Source organism: Pholcus phalangioides, unplaced genomic scaffold (genome assembly GCF_987345545.1).
Source record: "Pholcus phalangioides strain wild (caught in Gottingen) unplaced genomic scaffold, Ppha-v1.0 ptg000027l_1, whole genome shotgun sequence".
Classification (NCBI taxonomy): domain Eukaryota; kingdom Metazoa; phylum Arthropoda; class Arachnida; order Araneae; family Pholcidae; genus Pholcus; species Pholcus phalangioides.
Genome location: NW_028301617.1, coordinates 183,894 through 204,915, shown reverse-complemented (window position 1 = coordinate 204,915; position 21,022 = coordinate 183,894). Strand labels below are relative to the sequence as shown.

The window sequence follows — 21,022 nt, the reverse complement described above, 5'->3', positions numbered from 1 at the left end:
AATTTCTACTGCTTCCAGTGGAGACTTTTTTTTTTTTTTTAAACTGAAACTGACTCGCATTTGCGCTTCAAAGCTGAAAGACCATTGCAAACCATCCTCAGTTGCACGATCACGGATATTATTGGGGTTTCGCAGTGGAAAACCTGATGATGGGCCGATAGTTTGAGTACAGTGGAATAAAACACGATCTTTTTGGAAGGAATCGTTTCACGGCAAGCAGGAACAAAACTTTTTTGACGTCCTTTCCGAAATTCCAGGCATACTAAAGCAAAATTCGCTATTTGGCGCAGAAAAGTACGGAAATACACTATTGGAGCAGGATGGTGCAAGATGTTAATTTTGGCGCAGAGTTCCTACCCCTGCATATGCCGTGCATCCCAAGGTGGACATATTGAGCACCTTTAATTTAGTTTGTAAAAAAAACTTTAATTTTACATTCCATGGCTGATCACAACCTTAAGTGTCTAAATGCTCAATATTTTTCGTAATATACCCATTTCAAATCGGGCGATTCTTTTTTGAAACTCTGTATATTTATGCCTGAGCAAAGAATCATTCTGCTTTTACCAATCCCACCATGTGACATTTTACAAGCTGAAACCCAGACAACACAGTACAGATCTTTGTATCGTCAATATAAAATTAAAAAATATATATTTATTAAAATTTGTTTTTATTGTTTTTACATTTGTGGTATTTGAAAATACATCTTAAAAATTACAAAAAATTAATGAATAAGGTCAGAAAGGGTTAAAACCTTAAAATAGCTTTCATTCAAACAATTTTCCAGTTGATGAAACTAAACACACATTTTTAGCCTAATTCAAATTAAAATTCTAGAATGTCCACACAAAGTGCTTACACCACACACAAAAAAATGTTCTCATACTAGGAACACTATTAGCAAAACAGTATTCAACTCTCATAAAGAATATATTATAGAGCAACTATGCATTAAAACAATGCAGTGGTACCCTGTAAACTTAGTATCCCATAAACAACGGCAGTACAACTAGTAGATGAGCTGTGCCATATTATGTTTATGGTTAAGATTTCATGAGCATAACCAATGAAAAACAGTTTGAACTCTTCATTAAAATAACTTTCATTTAAACCATTTTTTCAGTTACCGAAATTGAACATTCACATAATGCAGATTGAAATTTAAATCCAGAGAATTTTCACATGAAGTCCTTATTACACAAAAATAAAAATAAATAAAATGAATGTATGATCTTGTACTATGAATGCTGTTAGCACAACAGTATTCAACTCTCATAAAGAACATGTTACTGGGAATCTATGCATTAAAACAATGCAGTGATACCCCGCAAACTTGGTATCCCATAAACAACACAAGTACAACTATCAGATGTGAGCTGTACCTCATAACTCTGTTTATGGTTAAGATGAGTGATTCAAGGAGAAAAAAATACAGTTGACCATGTTTCACTTGATCGAACGGGGCATATCAAAACAGGGCAACTCAGTTTTCTTTTCATGCGACTGGTTGCAAAATGTTTAATTGGGTCATTTCCTTTTTTTTGTATTGTTATAAAACAGGATATATTTACTTTAATTTATAATCCTACCTCTATTATTATTATTCAGCTATTATGAGAAGTTTGAATGGAATTGTCTAATGAATATGATGATTTTTTTTAAAAATGGTACATTTCATAGATCCCTTGAGAAAGTCTTTCAGCCGAGGAACTGTGAATCTGGTAAACTGAAAGAAATTGACCAAGAACTGAACGGAGTATTTTTTACATAATTACAATTGCCTCAACTATAGGCAGGCAGTTGCAAAATTAGTTTCATGCATATATGGAATTATATAGGGGCTACTACTGCCTGAATAGTATATTGTAAACTGAGTATGGATATGTTTATAAACAAGAGGGGAGATCTTCAGACCACATACATAGTCTGGCAGATTGATAATGATAACTTATGTAGAGAAAAAAATGTCTGGTCCTAACTTACCTTCAAAATGAGCAAAAGAAAAACTTTCGATGAAAAATACTGATAACAGAAATCACGATAACTTTAAACAAATTTTTCCCCATGTTATGATATTGGTCTGTTCTGTACTTTGCAAAAGTGCTAACAATGTCCAAATGATAACATTATCCATGCTTCTAGTAAACTGTCTACTGTACATTAAGTTAAGAAGAAAAATTTGACAAAAAAAAAATTCGTAATGAATCATGATCGTAATAAAATAACACTAATAGATTCAGATCAAGGCTTGACAAATCCCACCGGCCAGGTCACCATGGCAAATAAAAAAATTGATACTGCTACATGGGATCAGGCTTGGTTTTTTGCCGGCAACTGCCTGGACAGTGGCAAAAAAAGAGAAAGACCAGTCAAAAATGAAAATTAAAAAAAAACGAAATCAATATTAGAGGTTGTGTAATTATCAATCATTAGAACTACATTTTTGACAGGTGCAGTTTTCCCACAATTTATTTTTCCCATATTTTTATTAATGTTACTGAAGTCAATCAATAATATTAATAGTATCACTTGTGGGAGCTTATCATGTAAGTGGTGTGTATTTCAGGCAAAGCTGTTTGAGCATGGGTTTTTAACAAGCTCATTTCCCTTAACAAAGAAAAAAATGCTACATGCCAAAATAAAACCTTTGCTTTTCATTATGTCGTCTCCTTCAGTGGTTAAACATATTTAAAGTTTGTTAAACAGTTCTTATATTAAGTGGCGAATTTCTAAATTTTGGTGGTTGTGATTATCAACCCGAGCAATTGGGAAAAGATTATAATGCTACGAAGAAACCAGAATACAAGGTTTATAATTGTTTTACATGCTTTCATCCTGGCTGTAACAGCTTTAGTACCATACATATGGCTAAATTTCCCACATTTTGTCATCTCTTTTTATAATCCTCGGAAATAGTCCTTGTATCATGTAATGATGAAATAGCAATCTATTGTAATATTTGCTTTTAATTTAAGAGATGCGAAACAAAAATTAATAATTGACAAAAGTCTTAAAGGTTGAAAATTAAAATACTGTGGGATTAGTAATGATGATCTGTGTTTTTTTACATATTACCTATCTAATACTTTGATATGCAACTTCGTGGCACTAACTTCACTGACCCTTATCAAAACTAATGAAAAAAGAAGGAATTTTCTACACTCTGACTTCTGTGAAACAACTCATATTAATTCATATTTTTGGTTTTCATTAAGAAAAGAGATGTGCTTTTTATTACGAAATTGTACAAGCAACTAGCTTGGCAAAAAATGGCTTTTACCTGCCAACCCTGCATGAGATTGATAAAACAAAGAATTTTCAGAATTTACATTAGCATATCTAATAACATGGAAATGGGTTACTAAGTCCTGGCTGCAAAGGAATTTGGCTGGCACCCACCCCAGATTCAAACCCTACAAATCATACAAAAACACAGCTGTGCATTAAAAAAACGTTTCTCTCTCTCTCAATAGACACCCATTCTTTCAAATGTTTCTATTATATTACTAGTGTGATTACCATTTCAGATTCCAAGAGTCTTTCCATTTCTTCTTCTCTCATGTTGCTAGCATCATTCCCAGCAGATATGATGTGTTCCTAGAAAAGAATTACAATCTATTGATTACAAAAAGAAGTGATAAGATCATACCCACACTTTGGTATAAAAGATAATATATCTGATAGTCATATCAAAAATTTGGATTATGGGGCACTATATATGTAGCAAACAAGATACAATGAAACATCTGACAATGCTTACAAGGTTGGAAAAAAATATGGTTACACAGGATTTATCCTTATACATGGTAGGCCTATATATCAACAGTGAAAAATGTATTGGAACTGGAAAGCAATATCATTACACAGGAGGTTATCATTATAGGTTATATCATTGTATAGGAGTTTCACTGCGTACGACTGAAATATATATTTTACAGGTAGTATAATGCACATCTTTACCAAACTAATAGCAACATACAGGGTGCATACTGTTAGCTCCTGTGCTGCAAATTAATGGTGAACCAATGATCCTGGAGGAATAATTCCAATTAGAAAAAGTATCCATAGACTTCAGATATGTCATTCATATTGCAAGGGGGTTGTATACTTATAAAAATAAAAACTATTTATACAGACACCGTCCTAAAAATCCCAATTAGAAAGTTGTTGCCCTGTCTCTCTTGAGGCCAACAAAAAGTTCCATGTTTTTAAGTGCAATATTCTCTGAGATACTTGAATTCAGAAATCAGCATTAAGCACTGGTAAAATGGTTTATATGTATTTAATGTTTTTTCCCCCAACTTTGCTTCATTTTTTTTATTTTGAATATCGCATTTAGAAACTTTTTCCCTCTAGAGAGACAAAAACCCAAGAAAGTTATTTCCCTGATTGCAGGGTGTATACATAATTTTTTTTTTTAATATTTATACAACCCCTTGCAACATGAATAACATAGCTGAGATCTACATGTTATATAGATACTTTTTCTAATTGGAAGCATGCCTCTAGGATGAACAGTTCACCAGTAAAATGTAGTGTGTTTTGTTACCTATGCACCCTGTATATATGCATGTGTATGTTCTAAAACTATGAAATTGGCATATTAGCCAAAAATCAACTCTCTTAGAACGATTTTGAGTAACTCGTGCATCAGAACGATGCAATGGAGCCACAACAAAATTCCTGTACCCACAGTCTGCCACAGCACTACAATGGCAAAATAGTGTGTACAAATGGCAGTTACATGGATTCACAGCATAAACATTTCAGTGGCATATAAAGTAAAGTTACTGATGTGCTATAGTTTGCTAAGTACCAGAAATCTGAGAAAAGGACATTTAAAAACTTAATTCAGGCATTCTACTGTAAAGAATCAGGTGAGTTATGATGCAGTGACTTCACTGCATACATCAGCCATGGTAGGGGATGCGGGTAGGGATGCCCCTCCAGCTTCAATGGTGTAGTCGACTGATCTAATGTATATATGAATTTACATCATCAACATCGTGCCCCCCCCCCCACCCAGACTTTCAAGTCTATCTCCGCCTATGACCACAATGACCTTGACAAGAATACTTTATATACGCTACTACAATCAGTCATTCACAGATTGAATCATTGAAATCAATATTCACATGAAATTGAAAGTAGTGTGGAAATAAAGTAAATTAAATTGCTCAAGATACTGTCATGGAATACGTAATGATAGAAAAAAAAATGTAAAATACATTTATCTTTTTGTGACAAAACTAAATTTTTGTAACAAATTTCTAAGAAAGTAAAACAGACTTTTAATATGAATCTTATATTTTAGGACTAACGTACACCTAAGGCTCTACAATGTTATTTGATCATTTCTGTCACACTATTGTCAGTTTCTGCACAAGACAGATAGTAAACCAGGACCCACAGTTTATTACTGATTCATTCCAATTTCATACATTGCTGGAGGGGGAAGATACTTGACCAGTGAGAACATTGATTGTCGAACAATGAGAAATAAGTCATATTAAGTGGGAAAACGTTCCAAATGGGAAAGTTATAAGTGGGACAGACTGTATTTAGCACAAAAGAAAACACATTGTACAAATATGAGGAAGAACTGGTGATTTTCTGGGATTCCATAAGCTGGCCATTAAACTTTTTTCCCCAGGATTTCCCAGTATTTTTTGCTTTGTCGGATTTTCCTATAAAAATGTCCCGTGTTTTTCCATATTTTAAACGAAGCTTACTTAAATTTTTCATCCTTTACTAAAATCAAGCATTAAAACAATTTTGCCAAAGAAAATTATGATTGTAAATATAAATATTGTACTTTACATACTAGTAAATACTGAGGTAAAACCTTTCACATACAATTAGCCTCTTCTCTCTGTGTAAGAATTGATAATTACTATGCAGAGTAACGCTTTTCTATTAACTAATAATGATTATTAATTATTTAAATATAATTATCATAAAAAAATGAAGCCTTTATTGAAAGAAAAGAAAAATCATTAAAAATTAAATTAATCGTTAAATTATTCATAAACAAAACTGCTGTAACAGTAAGAAAAGAATCAGTAAGGCTTCTGGGTAAATCAAATCCGAAGAATTAGCACATATGTAACAAGCTTAAACATGACGTAAACTTGAAATATAACAATAAAGAATTAAATGAACGTATCAATTTACCAAACCACATTGAAATCAATGAAAAAGTCCTATATTTGTATTTAAACTTACCCTAAGTTGAAAGATAATGCTGTTATGATGGAATACTTTCTCCGCTCGTTCCACCCAATACTACAAAAGGTGAAAATACAATAATTATTTTATACTGCTAACTCGTTTGCACAAACAAAAGTAAAAATGACACTTAACTCTTGAACTGTAAAAGATATACAGTGAAACCTGTACAAAACGGAATGTAAATAGACCAAAATTATATCCTGTTTTAAAGAAATTTCAGTTTAATAAAGGTGCACATCAAAGCCCTAATCATCAACCAGACTATCATTTGATTCTGTTCAAGACAGACTTCCGTCTCATACAATGTTCGTCTTAGAAAGGTTTCATTGTACCACTTTGTATATGCATGAGGAAAAAATCCTCTTTTTCTTTAATCACAAATCATTCAGTAGCCACTCATCTATTTGTGATGGGAATAGTTAAAGAGTTGAATATTTTTTGATTGATCATTTTCGTCGCACCACGATCATTTCCTACATACAAGGGGTGATTAAACCAGGACCTACAATTTACTGCCTATTCCAAATGGCAACCTTTCAGAAGGTTCTGAAGTAGTATGAATAGTTTCTGAAGAAGCTTCCAGAAACCACTTCACACTACAATTCAACAAAATTTGGTGTAGATGAAACTGATTAAATGACCAGAAAACATTTGTTGAAGGTAGCATTACGGAGGTGGCCTGCCTACGTTTTCTATAACAGCCTAGATCTCGTAATTCCAGGATTTTGTATAAATCTTATTGAAAGCATTCATCATATATGCCACCCTTCAAGTGAGAAATGTTTGTGCACTCTTCATCATGTAACTGTTCGTGACCGATAAAATGTTTTTTAAAAAAACAAGTCCGCTATCAGGTAACATCAAAATTTGAAAACAAAACTGCTCATATTTACATGAGTTGCGCAATTTCAATATGTGGTAAATGTACAAAACTCATAAAAAAAATTTGTTTCAAACTGATAATAAATTTCATTTATCGGTAAGAAATCAATGATTATTTGTGATTGAATTATATTATAGACTTCCACAAACTTAATTTGACAATTTCATATGCTTATTTTACACCTTTGTTATATTATGGGTCTTATGAGGAAAGTTTTTGTATTGCACAGCGTAAATACTGTACACAAAATCTTATTTTTACAGAATTACATCATTTTTTAGCTAATTTTCGAGCCAGTTTTATATTCATAAACAAATAATTTTCCGCTACTGAATACACAATTGAAAAATGTTAAATAAGGGTATGGAAAAACCCAGGAAGCGAAATTAGTTTTCGCTGTGGAACACAGTTTGGATCAATTTGACCCAGTCCACTGTTTTAAAATTTTTAAAAGCTGTTAACACTTCTACCATACCCCCCCCCCCCCCACCACCACCACCACCACCACCTGCGTTCCTTCAATGTAACCATATTCAAGAGATCAAGTCCATTAAAAATATAATGAAAAACATTTATTAAGTTTTTCATTTTGAAGCAAAAAAAAAAAAACAGAGTGGAATATTGTCTGTTAAATTTCAATATTGCAGAATCAAGATTGTTAACATCAAGGACTTGTCGTACTTTTATAAACATTTCACTTTGAGACAGAAATTTTTTAAGACTAGATTCAAATGAGATTAAGTTTCTAAGGAATAAACTAATTCGTAAGCCATGATACCACTGAATGCAAAAAACTTCCAACTATTTCCCCGAATTTAATGAAGATCATAATTATGAACTGCTCACCTTAGCTGCTTCACGATCAACTGGGATATGGCAATACAGCTCGCAGACTAGAAAAAAGTAAATAAAAGATAAAACAATATTTTTGATATCAATTTAACATGTTTTCATTACATATGTGTAAAAACTCAGAATGCTTACAATAAACAGAGCAATGACAACAGCTCCCCAGCAAATGCTAATCTTAACACTTGCATTAAGCAACATTGGCAAGATATCTCGCCTCCTTGAAAGCCTCTTATTTTAGTATTGACAAGCCCAAATATTTTGTAAAAGTTTATTTTTCGATGGAACACTTTTGCCTATACCACTTAGTTTGCACGTGCTGAAAATCGGAAGAAAGCCCACTGCATTAAAAAAGGTATGTTATTTTGAAGGGGATTAAAACACTTTGAAGAGCAGTGGAGCAGATGGTGTCCCAAATGTTGAGTTTCAGACTCCCACCTATGAGTTTTTAGGTAAACGTCTGCCCTTCAAAAGGTTAAGTGATTTTTGCTGTGCAGCTTAAAGAGGAACAATTTTCAGTTTGTGTAGAAAACCTTTGAAAAATACAGAGGCCTTTGGTGAATTCAGCTCACTGGAAAACCATTTGAATCACGAGTCTTGAAACATCAAATAATCATTGGATGTTGAATTCATGGATTAGAAGCTACAGTTTATAGCAGATTTTAAAAATGAGTCAATAAAAATTTAATTTTTTTTTTCTCCCAAAAGACAAGTCTGAAAAGATGATCAATGAAGAAGCCACTGCATGTTATTTGTGCCAAAAAGAGTACGCATGTTCTCTTTTCTTGAACTTTAAGGCTGTTCACAGCTTATTTGCTATCAATTAGCATGGGTTCCCTTCGGGAGTTCTTTTGCACTTTGTACACTTCAGTGTGTTCTGTTTTATGAAAATTATTTAATGCCGCTAATAAATTCACCCTAACATTTCAAACTCAGAATTAAAAATGAGTAAATGTTGAATTAAAATTTTAAAAAAAACCGATTTAAAAAAAAAATTATCAACTCTGAAAATGACAAATGTCTGAATTTTCATGTTATGTAAGTATCATGCTGTTTTTTCAAATGGGAGGCAAGCTACAGAACTCTTTAGGCAAGAATTTTTCTAAAATGTTACATGCACTAATCATTGCTTATAATGCAAAACTATTACAAAAAATGACCAACTCACTTTTCAGCAGCAGATCTTTCTGATTCCGATCCAATTCCAAAGATCTGAAATAAAATTCACTATCAGTTTCCCTGTATCATAAAGCCTCATGAAATAAACTCTTAAATGCTGTATGACTTACATGATATGTCAGAACTGGAATGGAAGAAATAAAACACAAATACCTATTGTACTTCCAGTGTTGGTGTGCATGAGCAGGAAATTTTGCAATCCTAAAATCTTTGTGTCAATCAGGGCTTGACAAATTAAGAAAAAATTCAGAAGGCGACCAGAATTTCTTGAGAACCAAGTCTGGTTTGTTTCCTCTTATGAAAAACTGAATCACAGAAGAATTTTCCTCAACCTACAACACATCTAGTAAGACGACTTTCTGGATATTATAAGAAACAACCTTTGGAAAGAAAAGTAAGTTGCTTCTTCTGGGAATCGATCCCAGTTAACGCAGTTACCCAGTTTGCAAGAGGACTCAGTTTTGATTTCCAGGAGGCAGCCAATTTTTATTTCCAAAAGTTTACCTTCGCATAACATACAGTTGATCCTTCTTATAACATTCCTACTTAGTACGACTAATTTGCGTAAATTAAACTTTTCTCTTCATGATAATGCTAACTTTTCCCAGATACAAAAGGATTTTTTTTTACTATTTCCACTTACAAAGTTTTAAAAATTCACATCTGGCTTTTCCCCCTTTTTTTTCATGAAAAGAAACAAAATGGTGATTATGTATGTGCTAGCAATTAACTATAGCATGAAAATGAGGGGTGGGGCTTTTCTTTTATGGCTATTTGGAATAATTTTTCCTCATATAGAGAGAAGTGACTGAAAAAAGTAAAAGTTTCTTTTTTTCCCCTCAAGAATTAGGCACGCAATAAGAATTTCCTTTCTTGTTCTCTCACTTTGTCCAACAATAATGTGTAGAGCATAACTATCCTTACCACTGTTCACATACACTAGGGTGATTGAAGTTGTCTCTGAATAAGGAGACTAACAGATATGAACTGGAAAAAGTTCTCAGAAAAGGTTACTTTTTTTCCCTTTGTGGTCTTGGTAAAATTTGATGAATTAGATCAATTCCAAAAAAGAATATTTTCATAGTAGTGTTAGACGATGTCTGAGTGTAACAAAGGAATAAAAGTGGTTTTTCTCATCCACTTCTGAATCTATTGATACAAAATCAAGCCACAAGAGAGTGGTGTGGACACAAAACTTGACAGATTTTAAGGCACCAGCATCAAGTAGCATTTAAAAGCGGCTTTTTCAAATAAAGAAAATCGGATTTCCCAACTGTGCTTCTAGGAATTTAATCCACAGAACATCCAATACAATGCTTTCATGACCTTGCAAAATAACCCACAAATACAAATAAGACAACAAAACAAAACATACACTTTGCAGCTCTTAAGGACCCAATCGGTTCGTCCCAGAGCGTTATCTGTCACCACCAGTTGTAATGTTTGCAGAAGCAATTAAATTTAAGACTGGAAACTTTTTGATACTTTGTGGAAAGGCAAGAAAATATGTCATGTGATGTTATCAAGATTTTACAGAAACTTGCTGTTAACAAGAAACTTGCTGTTTAGCAAGAGGGGAAAAAACAATCTATGATGGATATTTTGATAAAGAAAACTCAGGTTCAAAGATGCATTGCACATTAATCAAAATGTAAATATTTCTTTTTTCTCTATATTTCTCGTTTTTTTTCCTGCAAACTATATCCCATATTATAATACACGTATATATTTAATAGAATAACAAATAATTGCTTCTTATTAAATCTTTATATATACCATAACGTTTATTAACAAATTAAAAATGACAAGAAGCTATAGTCTGCATAATTCTGTCTCATAATTTTTATAGACATTTCTCACTTGAATCGTTTTTCTGCTATAGCATTTTCAATTACGGCTTCTTGAAAAACATTATAAGCGGGATCGACTGCACTTACATATCCAGAGGTCTATTATAGATGTATCCTAAATAACTTTTCTAGAACTTATTTTTTTAACATGATCTTCACATCTTCCCAACCATATCTGTCCTGGCACTTTGTTAGCATTAGTAGACATCTATGTCCGAACCGAGATTCAAACCCAGACCTACCCAGCCAAAGACTAGTACACTAATCACTCGACTGATAGGCTGCAAAGACATGAACTTAAAGACATGTTCCCTTGTTGGAAGACGCACAGTATCCTGAGATATAGAAAAAAACTTTTGAGTTGTCCTCAGACCCCAATTTAACAATCATATTGAAAATATGTAGAGGAAGATGTCTTCTCCACTTATTACTACAAGATTTTTAGGAAGACTGCTTACATATTTGAAGATGATTTTAAGAAGAAAATTCCTGTCTGCTTCCCCCCCCCCCTTCACAGGGACTCGAACCCTGGTTTCTCATCTGCCAGACGAGTGCTCTACCCCTAAGCTATGGGGAAAGATAGAATTTAATTTACATTACAATTTCTCCAAGTATAACCATTCTTCAGAAAAATCACTATCAAAAAGTTTAGGTGCTGATACTGATTTTCTTAGTCACCATGGCAACTTTCGGTCTCGAATTTATTAGGCCCTGGTGTGCCTTCCACTCATTCAAATCATGAACCAGCTCAGGTATGTCACAAATCTATGGTCATTAATTTTTGCATCAAAAACATCAAGAAAAAAATTTAGTCATTTCTCTCAGCGGATTGACAAGAAATTTTATTTCACCGTCCTATAAAGGTTTTAAAATATAGCAGTTGAAATGTTATGCTCCACGCACACTATCTCATCACAGATATTTCTTTATACCACCTGGTTGCGAAAAACTTTTACAGAAAACTGCAAACAATTCATCCAAACTATCGAATATCCTACATGTGCTCACGGGTGTTCACAAATAATAAACATAATCACAGAACTATCGAGTGGGATCAAAAACTTAATGTTGCAATAACAATAAAAAAAATACACTAAAAACATACCGTTCATAAGAGTAAAAAAAAAAAAAATACACCGCAATTAAAAAACCATACCGTTTATATGATTGCAAAGCCCTTTCTATGTCTCCTTCAGCTTCATGAATCTGCCCCATAAGTTTGTGGGCTGGGGCATAATGATCACGCATACTCAAATAACTGGCAACATACCTAGAAAAAAGATTTAAAAAAATATTATTTCAGAGTTTAGCATGATTCAAAATTTTACATTGTCATCACTCAAACTAAGTAGCAACATATAGAAAATTACAGGTATTAATGCCAATTTTTTTTAATCGACATGGCGAGCTGGTACATGGGATTCATCAAGCTCTCTTAACAGCACATTCAAATTACAGGCCAATTCCTTAGGCATGCTCTAGACAATTTAGACAACTTTTTACTTGTCGGCAAACAATGCTTTTTGCTTTTTTTTTTTCTGTCTTTAGTATATAAACCAGTTGTGCCTGCAGCTTTGCATCATAGCGATACAGGAGGCATGACGCAAGCCTCTTTGACCCCCAACATCAAGTGGGTCCTCAAAATTCAAAGACTTGTTGTTTTTTTCATAGATTAAAGCCCCAAAGCAGAATGTGCCAAAATTTGTGACGTACGTCGCAGAACAATTACAGACAGTTCGGAAGAATTTTAAGAAAAAGTGCAAAAAACACTATTTCATGTATGGGGATTTTTACAGCAGAACATTTCCAGTCAGCCGAGGGCTTGTCGCAGAACATTTGGCTAAACATCCTAAACATCCGGCTTTGGGGGATTAAAGATGAACTCAATTCTGCTTTTATGGAAAAGGAGCACCAACTTTTTCTTCATCTGAAGTTAATTTGGGAATCATATATAAACATTACACTTATTTACTTTTAACAACCCCAGAAGGCATGAAACGCACTTACACTGGAAAAGTAGTAATAAAAATAAAATAACTGATAATGAATCACAGTAGAACCTCGATTATCTGAACACATCGGGACCGAAGGGTGTTCGGGAAAAGTGAAAAGTTCTGAAAATTGATTTTGAAACTAATTCAATAACGCAAAGGAAAAAGTTGAAATTCAGCAGCAAACTATAACCCCCCCTCCCCCCGGCAAAACCGTAATAAGAACTGTTTTGTTGTCAAGAAGACACACACCTCCCTCTCATTAAGACATACCCATAGGATTAAGATGAATTCATCAGATGAATACAAAAGTTGGCAGCTAAATCTGCTATTCACACACGTTTGTTTGCTTGTCAATCGTGTAAAACTACATACACTGTACCCAGATCTGCCCCCTATTTACTTCTATAGATCACAGCTACGGTATGTACAATTGTTTGGAAGTGTACAATACTTTGTTATTGTACAATAGAGCGAAGGTATTGAGTTTGGAGAAAAGAGGATGCAGTTTGAATTTTGCCCATTGGAGGTGGTAGAAACTGATATGAACCAGACAAGTTAAAATGAACCTCGACTCCAAACTGTTACAACTATATTGACTGTGTTGTGCAAAACCAAAGCAGAACATATTGAAATCTACGACGTACGTCGCAGAACGATCAGTGCAACTACAGAGCAATCTGGAAGAATTTTAAGAAAATAATAGAAAACACTATCATAAGAATTTTTCCTGCAGAATATTTCCCCATCAGCCTCGGGGCTCGTTGCGCAACAATGCAAAACATTCTGTTTTAGGGTTGTCCAAAAAAATTTCTCGTAATACTAATAAATTTTTAAAAACAATCTACATATAAAATGCTGGTTACTTACCGCTTTGCAGATTCATATTCCTTGATTTTATAATAGAAATTTGCAAAAGTATATCCTTTCAGCTTTTTCTAAAACAAAAACATTAAAAAAAATTATTAAAATAATGTTACACATGGGATAGCATTTATATTAACTGGTTTACATTATAGCCCTGAATATGCTACTCGCTTCTTGACACCAGTCACCCCACATTCATGATCGTATTTCCATCCATAATACCGAAACAACTTTTTTACATGTATCAGTATTATACCATGCATTATTAGTGACATGCTGGGTAGATGCAATAATGTACAAGTTTGGTTCCCCAGAGGATACAAATAACTTTCCTCTCCGAAGATTTATTTCTCATGTGTCTGCATTACTCTAGGGGTTGTTCACATGCTTGCACTCTCTCTAGATTAGTGGTGCACAGTTTTTGAAGCGCGACCCGCTTTTGACCAAAAGATTTATAGGTGACCCTCATACATAGGCTGACCTATGTCCTGGTTTTCCAGATCCTGATTTTCTTTTGCCTACAAATGTGATGTGACAACGCTTGTTTCTATTTGAATTACATGACATTTATAAAAAATTGGATATTTTTGGAAGTCAATGTCATAAATATTTACTTTCTTTTTTGATATACTTAGTGTCCTTTATGCAAGATGGAAATCTAGCAAAGTGTATGGTTCTTGATTTTCATATACAGGGTGATTAAGAAAGAATCATTTGATTTCAAAGCGATTCTACATTTGAAATCAACCATTAACAAAAATTGTTCATCAAATGTAGACACTCACTCTTTTCCTGCCGTATATTCGCATATTACTTATTGTCATGATCGCATTCCTTCCCCCCTCTTTGACTTATTCAGAAACCATTTTCATACAGATACATTGGAAACAGCATGTCTTGGTTTCTTTCTTTCCCTCGCTCAGAAATTCTACGACACATTATTTTTGTATAGAGATACGTACAAGTTACGCAATACGATCACAGTTTCTGTCATCACCTTTGACAGACAAAAGAATATCACCCCACACTTACATGTGCCTGTTAGAACCAATGAAATTACAGCTGGTTGTCAGTCTATGGTATTCAACCAATGAGGGGAGTTTTTCATCAATACAGAGTTGGCGCATGCCATACTTTTAATCAGAGAATTTTACAATCCACAGGGAAACATGTCGCATCAAATAATGTGATTTTGTCACTCTTTCTTTCTCCTATTCACTTGAACATGGGAAAATGATAGTGAGATGGAGACCTACCCAAGCTCATGCTGGCATAGCAGGAACAGAAAAGTATAAGAAAAGATGATGTGGGGTAAGTGGCTAAAAAGGAAAATGTATCTTATTTAGTTATTTAATTTTTTGGAGTTAACGGCGTTATTAATATAATCATGCTGGGAAAATGTGGGTTACTGTTCTAAGGATGCATTTGTGTGATGTAACATTATTTTAGACAAAGTCCTAAAATAAATGTAACGTAATGATTAAAACAGCAATTGAAGTATCTGATTTTTGCAATGTCCTGTCAATGTTTCTGTATCATCGCCTACAGGGTTTAAGCTACGGTAGCATTTTTCGCAAAATGCGAAAGAATATTGTAGATTGCGAAAGAAGTAGTAGCCACTTTAGCTAAAATACATATAGGAGGTACGAAACGAGTAGACATACAACCATAAATCATTACATTAGCATTGTAGCATTTTGCTAAAGCTTTTCCCCTCCATTTTCGCTTTTTTGCGAAAAGGAATTTTTTATCCAGCTTAAACCCTGATCGCCTATATGTCGCGTATAATTACGATCAAGCCATCATTAGATCCGCAACATTACCATCACATTCCATGTTTTCAACTTTTAAGAAATATACAATTTTGAAATTTCACCCTGTAATAGTACTAACTTGATATCATTCGACACTTGTCAGAATCACAAATGTACAAATTTTCTTTTTTTTAAATTAGCTGCTTCAATACCTTGTTTTGCTATCTAAGTTGTTCCTGAAACACAAATGTGTATTCCTATTGAAACACGTTACACAAAAATTTTAGGAAAATAACTTCCATAGGGTACAGTGGCCATTCAAACGTTATTTCTCAAGTTTGTTTATTGCAAGAATCATGCACATTTACAATTCTGACATGGTGGAGCCGACATATTGATTATTGTAGGAGTAGAATTTGATAAAATTACAATTGTATTTTTATACAAGGTAATTAGCTCAGCTGAATAAAGGCTTTATTTAGTTTTGACACGTTTCTAAATAAAAATGAATTTCTTATTTGGAAGTTTTTATTTCAGAGAATCTCTCGAGACCTACGGTTTGCACACCACTGCTCTAGATCACTCATTGGCCTGTCCATCTCTTTCTAGACAGAGGCGGATTTATGGTTTTTGCTTATGGTGGCCAGATGTCCAGGACTGTTAAATTCACTGTCCCAAAAAGGACTTTCGAGACTCCCGGTTTCCAATTGTGCAATCAAATATCGAAGAAATATAATTATTTTACATATTTTTTTTTAGGACTATTTAATTCTTAAATTTTAAACTACAGTCAATGCCTGCTATAACGACAAATCTATTTTAATGACCGGTGGAATAGGTCCTAAATATTTTCATATAAAAACGTATCGTATATGTTTCACTTTTGATACAACGACCCTTCCAATATAATGCTCGCTTTTGAAGGGACAAAAATGGGTCGTTATATCGAGTGTATACACATGTTTTTTTCTAAATCGAGATCAGTTTTGTGTAGGTAATACTTGTGCTGTCTCAAGGTAAAAGCTGCGAACTTTGGTGAATTAGAATACACTAGGTTTTTGCACGGATTCAAATTCCTTTTAAAAAAATAAATGTAAAATGGATCTTTTAAAACATTTTAGGAATTTTTCATTAGTAAAAGGGTAATTTTAGGGATATTTTCTGTTGCAAAAACTGTGCAAGCCATCCACAATCAAGGCCAACCAATAGGTTACCTTGAGTTAAATTACGACATTACACGATGACATCATTCTTTTCTTTTGCCATTTCTTTCATTTCTGCTGTCACATCTTTTTTTTTTATATTGCTATCGGCAAGCAAGTTCATTTGTTTTGTTTGTTTGTTTTTCATTGGTTGCAGCTGGATGGGCTGAAATCTGTAGTGGATTTTTACATGCAGCAGGATCTAATGCCAAGCCACTGTGTTGTGGTTGAGTGGTCATAGTGACAGACTCATATCGCGGAGACCCGGGTTCAAGCCCCACCGTTACAACAGTGTGGTGGTCGATTGAACTTGATTTTCTATGGTTCCAAACTTAGAAGCCCAAATGTGAGTCGATCTCCCAGTTGTAAAGTCCTGATACAGAGAGCAACCACCCAAAAACAGTACAAGCGTTCAGTCATTACACTTCACTTCTGAAATATAGATGGCTGCACTGAAAAATCAGACAACACTAGATACACACTGAGACTTAGGTACACACACTTACACTTCCAGCACAACTCGCTAGGTTAAATTGTCCATGGCGATAGACCCGAGTTGTGCTGGATTTGAAAGAAAAAGAAACATTAAATTACGATTACGCAAGCTGTAATATGCTCCAATAAAGTTACTTCCATCCATAATAAAAGTCTGAGTCACCAAAACACAGTTGCAGAGTCTACAGTGAAGTAAAAACCCAAGAGATGACAGCACGAGTGCTGGCCGATGAGAACAGGGGGGAAAAAAAAAATTTCTGTCAGGACACACTATATGTCCACACAACCATCTTTGACCGCTGATGGTAATTAGTTTTTTGACCAGTGAGTTCGCCATGTGGCATCTCTCCCTTTGTAATATGTTTAATGAATAATTATATTTATTACAGTACTGCCTCGTTCCACGGTAATCCATATACTTGGAATTTACAGTGGAAGCATTTATGTTGGACACAGGACTACGAGTACTTGTCCCCCACTATAATTTATATATATAACACACCCTCCTTTCATGGCGTATACCCTCTTTAATAACGAACATACCGACATCTGACCAGGGCCTCAACTAGGGCAGGAGCAGGCGGAACTAGTGCCACGGGCGACAAATTATCTAGTTGCGGGCCAGCGTCTGACAATCACAGCCCAATCCTTCATTTCAGCCCCGCTGTGTAGGGGAAGCATGATAATATTTACGTATCATATTGCATGCTGTCAATTTTACACTGCGATAAACACCAAATAAGGTTCTGAAAAGTTATGTACCGGATTGTATTAATGCATTAGGTGCTACGTCCCATGTTCTAATAACAAATTCCGGGATTTCTCTCGGTTTCCCAAGTACCTCATTTGTCACTACCGCCACCACCCTCAACAATAAATACGTCTCTGGTAGTCACCAATTAGGAGCGATACCAATCTATGTTATTTCGTCACATTTAAAATTATCAACTTGAAATTTAACAGATTCACCAATTCACATATAATTTTTCTAAAATTATCATCACTGGACACTATAAAATAGATTGGTGAATAATTCCAATAATTCGTATCAACTAAAACCAAATCTCGAGGCAACTGCGAAACAAAAAAAATAATTAAAGGCATGGTAGAAAATCCCTCAACAACTCACTTCGTTTTCATGATGTACTTTGCTCAGTGAATTTTGGACATACCGATCGACATCTTTCTTCGTGTGAAACATCTTCGCGGAAATATGTCAATCCTATATTACGCCAACTCATAAAGATACATCTAAATTTTGGATACACATCCGCCGAAACATCCCGATAACACTATGGGAGCCATATTGTTTTTCTTCTGGGGGGGAGCGCGGTTTCATAGAATTTATTATATATACCTACGGTGTTGAATCTCCGGTAAATAACGAAGGTATTGATTGGTTTGTTGCAAAGATAATTAGGGCGTGTCTGGATGCTTCATATATCAGACTTGTTTTTATTGGTTGGTATTTTTAAAAGACCAGTCAATCACATTCATCCACTTTTTTTTGTCATGCGTATGATTTTAAAATACATAATTTTTTTAAAATTATTTTACATGATTTTAGATAATTGCTGTTGTTCAGCGACGTATTTCCATCGAGAATAAATATAAGGTTTATATTTCTCTTTCTCTCCCCCCCTAAGGTATTTCTCTTTTGCACATTCAAAAATTTTGGTTGCAAACGTTGAACGTGACCATATTTCTTTGCAGAAAATACGTGAAATACGGAACTTTACTGATTCGAAGGTTTTTTAACAACTGGCTGTTGCAAAGATATATTTTGGAAAGAGAGAAAATTCAACTGCCCCCGCGGGAATCGAACCCACGCCCTAGACTACTAGACTACAGAGGCACGGAATCTCTCAATCTTTCGTTGGAGCTCGTGCACACTGAGAGGGACCGTACATGGACGGCAGGACCAGGCTCAGGCTAAGACGCCTTCATATACGCCTTCATTAAGGAGTTCTAATACAAGGTGTACACGAGCTCCAAGGAAAGATTGAGAGACTCGGTGCCTCTGTAATCTAGTGGTCTAGGGTGTTCACCCGGAAAGTGAATTTTCTCTCTTTCCTAAATATATCTTCGTAACAGCCAGTTGTTAAAAAAACTTTCGTATGGTAGCGAAGAGTGACGTCATCCTTGTACTTTACTGATTGTCACCAAATCTATCAAGATTACACAAAAGTGCTACCGCCGATCGAAATGAATTAAAATGTATTTCTCACGGGTGGGGGGGGGGTTAACTGCATTAACACTGCGATTTTCAGTAGCCCTCCATTTCTTCAGGCTCGTAGCCAAAAAATTTCGTTCGGGGGAGGGGGGGACTAAGTTGACAGAGCAAAAAATTTGGCCATCTTTTCCAGTCATTTTCTCACATTTCAGGGGAGACCAGAACCCTCCCCTGCTGGGACCTTGCTCATTTTCTTTTTCTTTACCGAGCACCAATCCAGATTATCGCCATTGGCACCCAGCCTTTTTTTCGAAAGCAAGGGAGTTTTGCTAAAAGCATTATTGCATTCCTGATGGTTGAGTGGTTATAGTGACGGACTTGTATCATAAGAGCTTGAGTTCAAACCCCACCACTGGAAATCGGATGAAGTTGGTTTTCACCACAAAAAAAAACAACGAATCTGTAATAGTATATTTCAGTTACACAGTCAACACTCGGTTTACAAACGTCTCGTTTAGCAGAAAATTCGGTTTACGAACTTCTGTTGGTTTGTGATCACGATAGCCGAAAAAAAATTGTATCAAATACCTAAAAGCAAAAGAAAACAAAGAAAACACACAAATGGTGAAATTTGAAAGGCCACACATACGTGGGCCTCCTGGAGTAGGATCTTTCGAGCCCCCCCCCCCCTCCAAGGGTCAGACTTTCCCCAAGTCATTCTAAATAATAATTTATAGCGTGAAAAGCAAAAAATATGATGAGAATTATTCCGGGTTAGAGCAATACCCCTCATAGATATCTTATCTATAGGGGTGTTAGAGCCCGGTCAGGTCCGTCCTTGAGGGAGCTCCACGAGTCAATAAAGTTTGGGAATCGCTGATCTACAACAGTTAAACTTTACTACGATACAAACATTTATGTATAACCACTTCACGTACAAGCTTTTTTACAACAAATTTAGATTATTTCTTTGCCGAATCGGCGATAAAAATCGGGTAACCTCGTCCAAAGCTAACTGCACATTAGAAAAGGGGAGGGGGAAAGGAAAAGTATAATGGGGGGGGGGGAGAGATAAAGGATAGGTAAGAGTGTTTGTTTTATGTGTGGGAAAAAAAGTAATCAACAGGAGTACAGAAAGAAAAGAGAGAGAGAAGAAGCAACTTCAGTTGGTAGGGTTACTATAAAGCTTCGTGATGGTGAGAGAAAGGCAAGAAAACACAGGGAACTTATCTCAATTTGTTCCACTGGACGCAATATTACGTCCATGATCATAAAAGGGTTAAATTTTAGGCATGATAAAAGTAGCCAGATTTGTTTGTTTTCGAATTTGGAAGACAGATGACAGCACTCGTTAACACATAACAAGCACTGTTCAGGAACAAACTACACGTTAGATACACAGTGCATTCCGACATTCACCAATTCGTTAGTTCCTCAGAGGAAACAAGCGCATGTATGGCGAAGTAGTAGTAGTTCTATATTGTTGGAAATTATTTTAACATGCATAAAAAATACCTAAATGCAAAACATCTCAACTTACTTGAG

General features: G+C 34.8%; 1 protein-coding gene across 3 annotated transcripts in view; it reads right to left on the bottom strand.

Annotated features, from left to right (window-relative positions):
- LOC149067993 (E3 SUMO-protein ligase RanBP2-like) overlaps positions 1 to 18,635 on the bottom strand; it is an 86,962-nt gene extending 68,327 nt beyond the window's left edge. For 2 of the 3 annotated variants that reach the window (XM_089251702.1, XM_089251704.1), the window contains exons 1-7: positions 18,434 to 18,622; positions 13,857 to 13,924; positions 12,152 to 12,265; positions 9,135 to 9,178; positions 7,964 to 8,010; positions 6,229 to 6,288; positions 3,523 to 3,600 (exon numbers count right to left, since the gene is read on the bottom strand). In XM_089251702.1, coding sequence (XP_089107828.1) covers positions 3,523 to 3,600; positions 6,229 to 6,288; positions 7,964 to 8,010; positions 9,135 to 9,178; positions 12,152 to 12,265; positions 13,857 to 13,924; positions 18,434 to 18,505 — 483 coding nt within the window. In that variant the 5' untranslated portion in view covers positions 18,506 to 18,622. Of the gene's footprint in view, positions 1 to 3,522; positions 3,601 to 6,228; positions 6,289 to 7,963; positions 8,011 to 9,134; positions 9,179 to 12,151; positions 12,266 to 13,856; positions 13,925 to 18,433 lie in introns of all 3 variants that reach the window. The other variant, XM_089251703.1, reaches the window with a different exon arrangement.
- Positions 18,636 to 21,022: the final 2,387 nt, after the last annotated feature.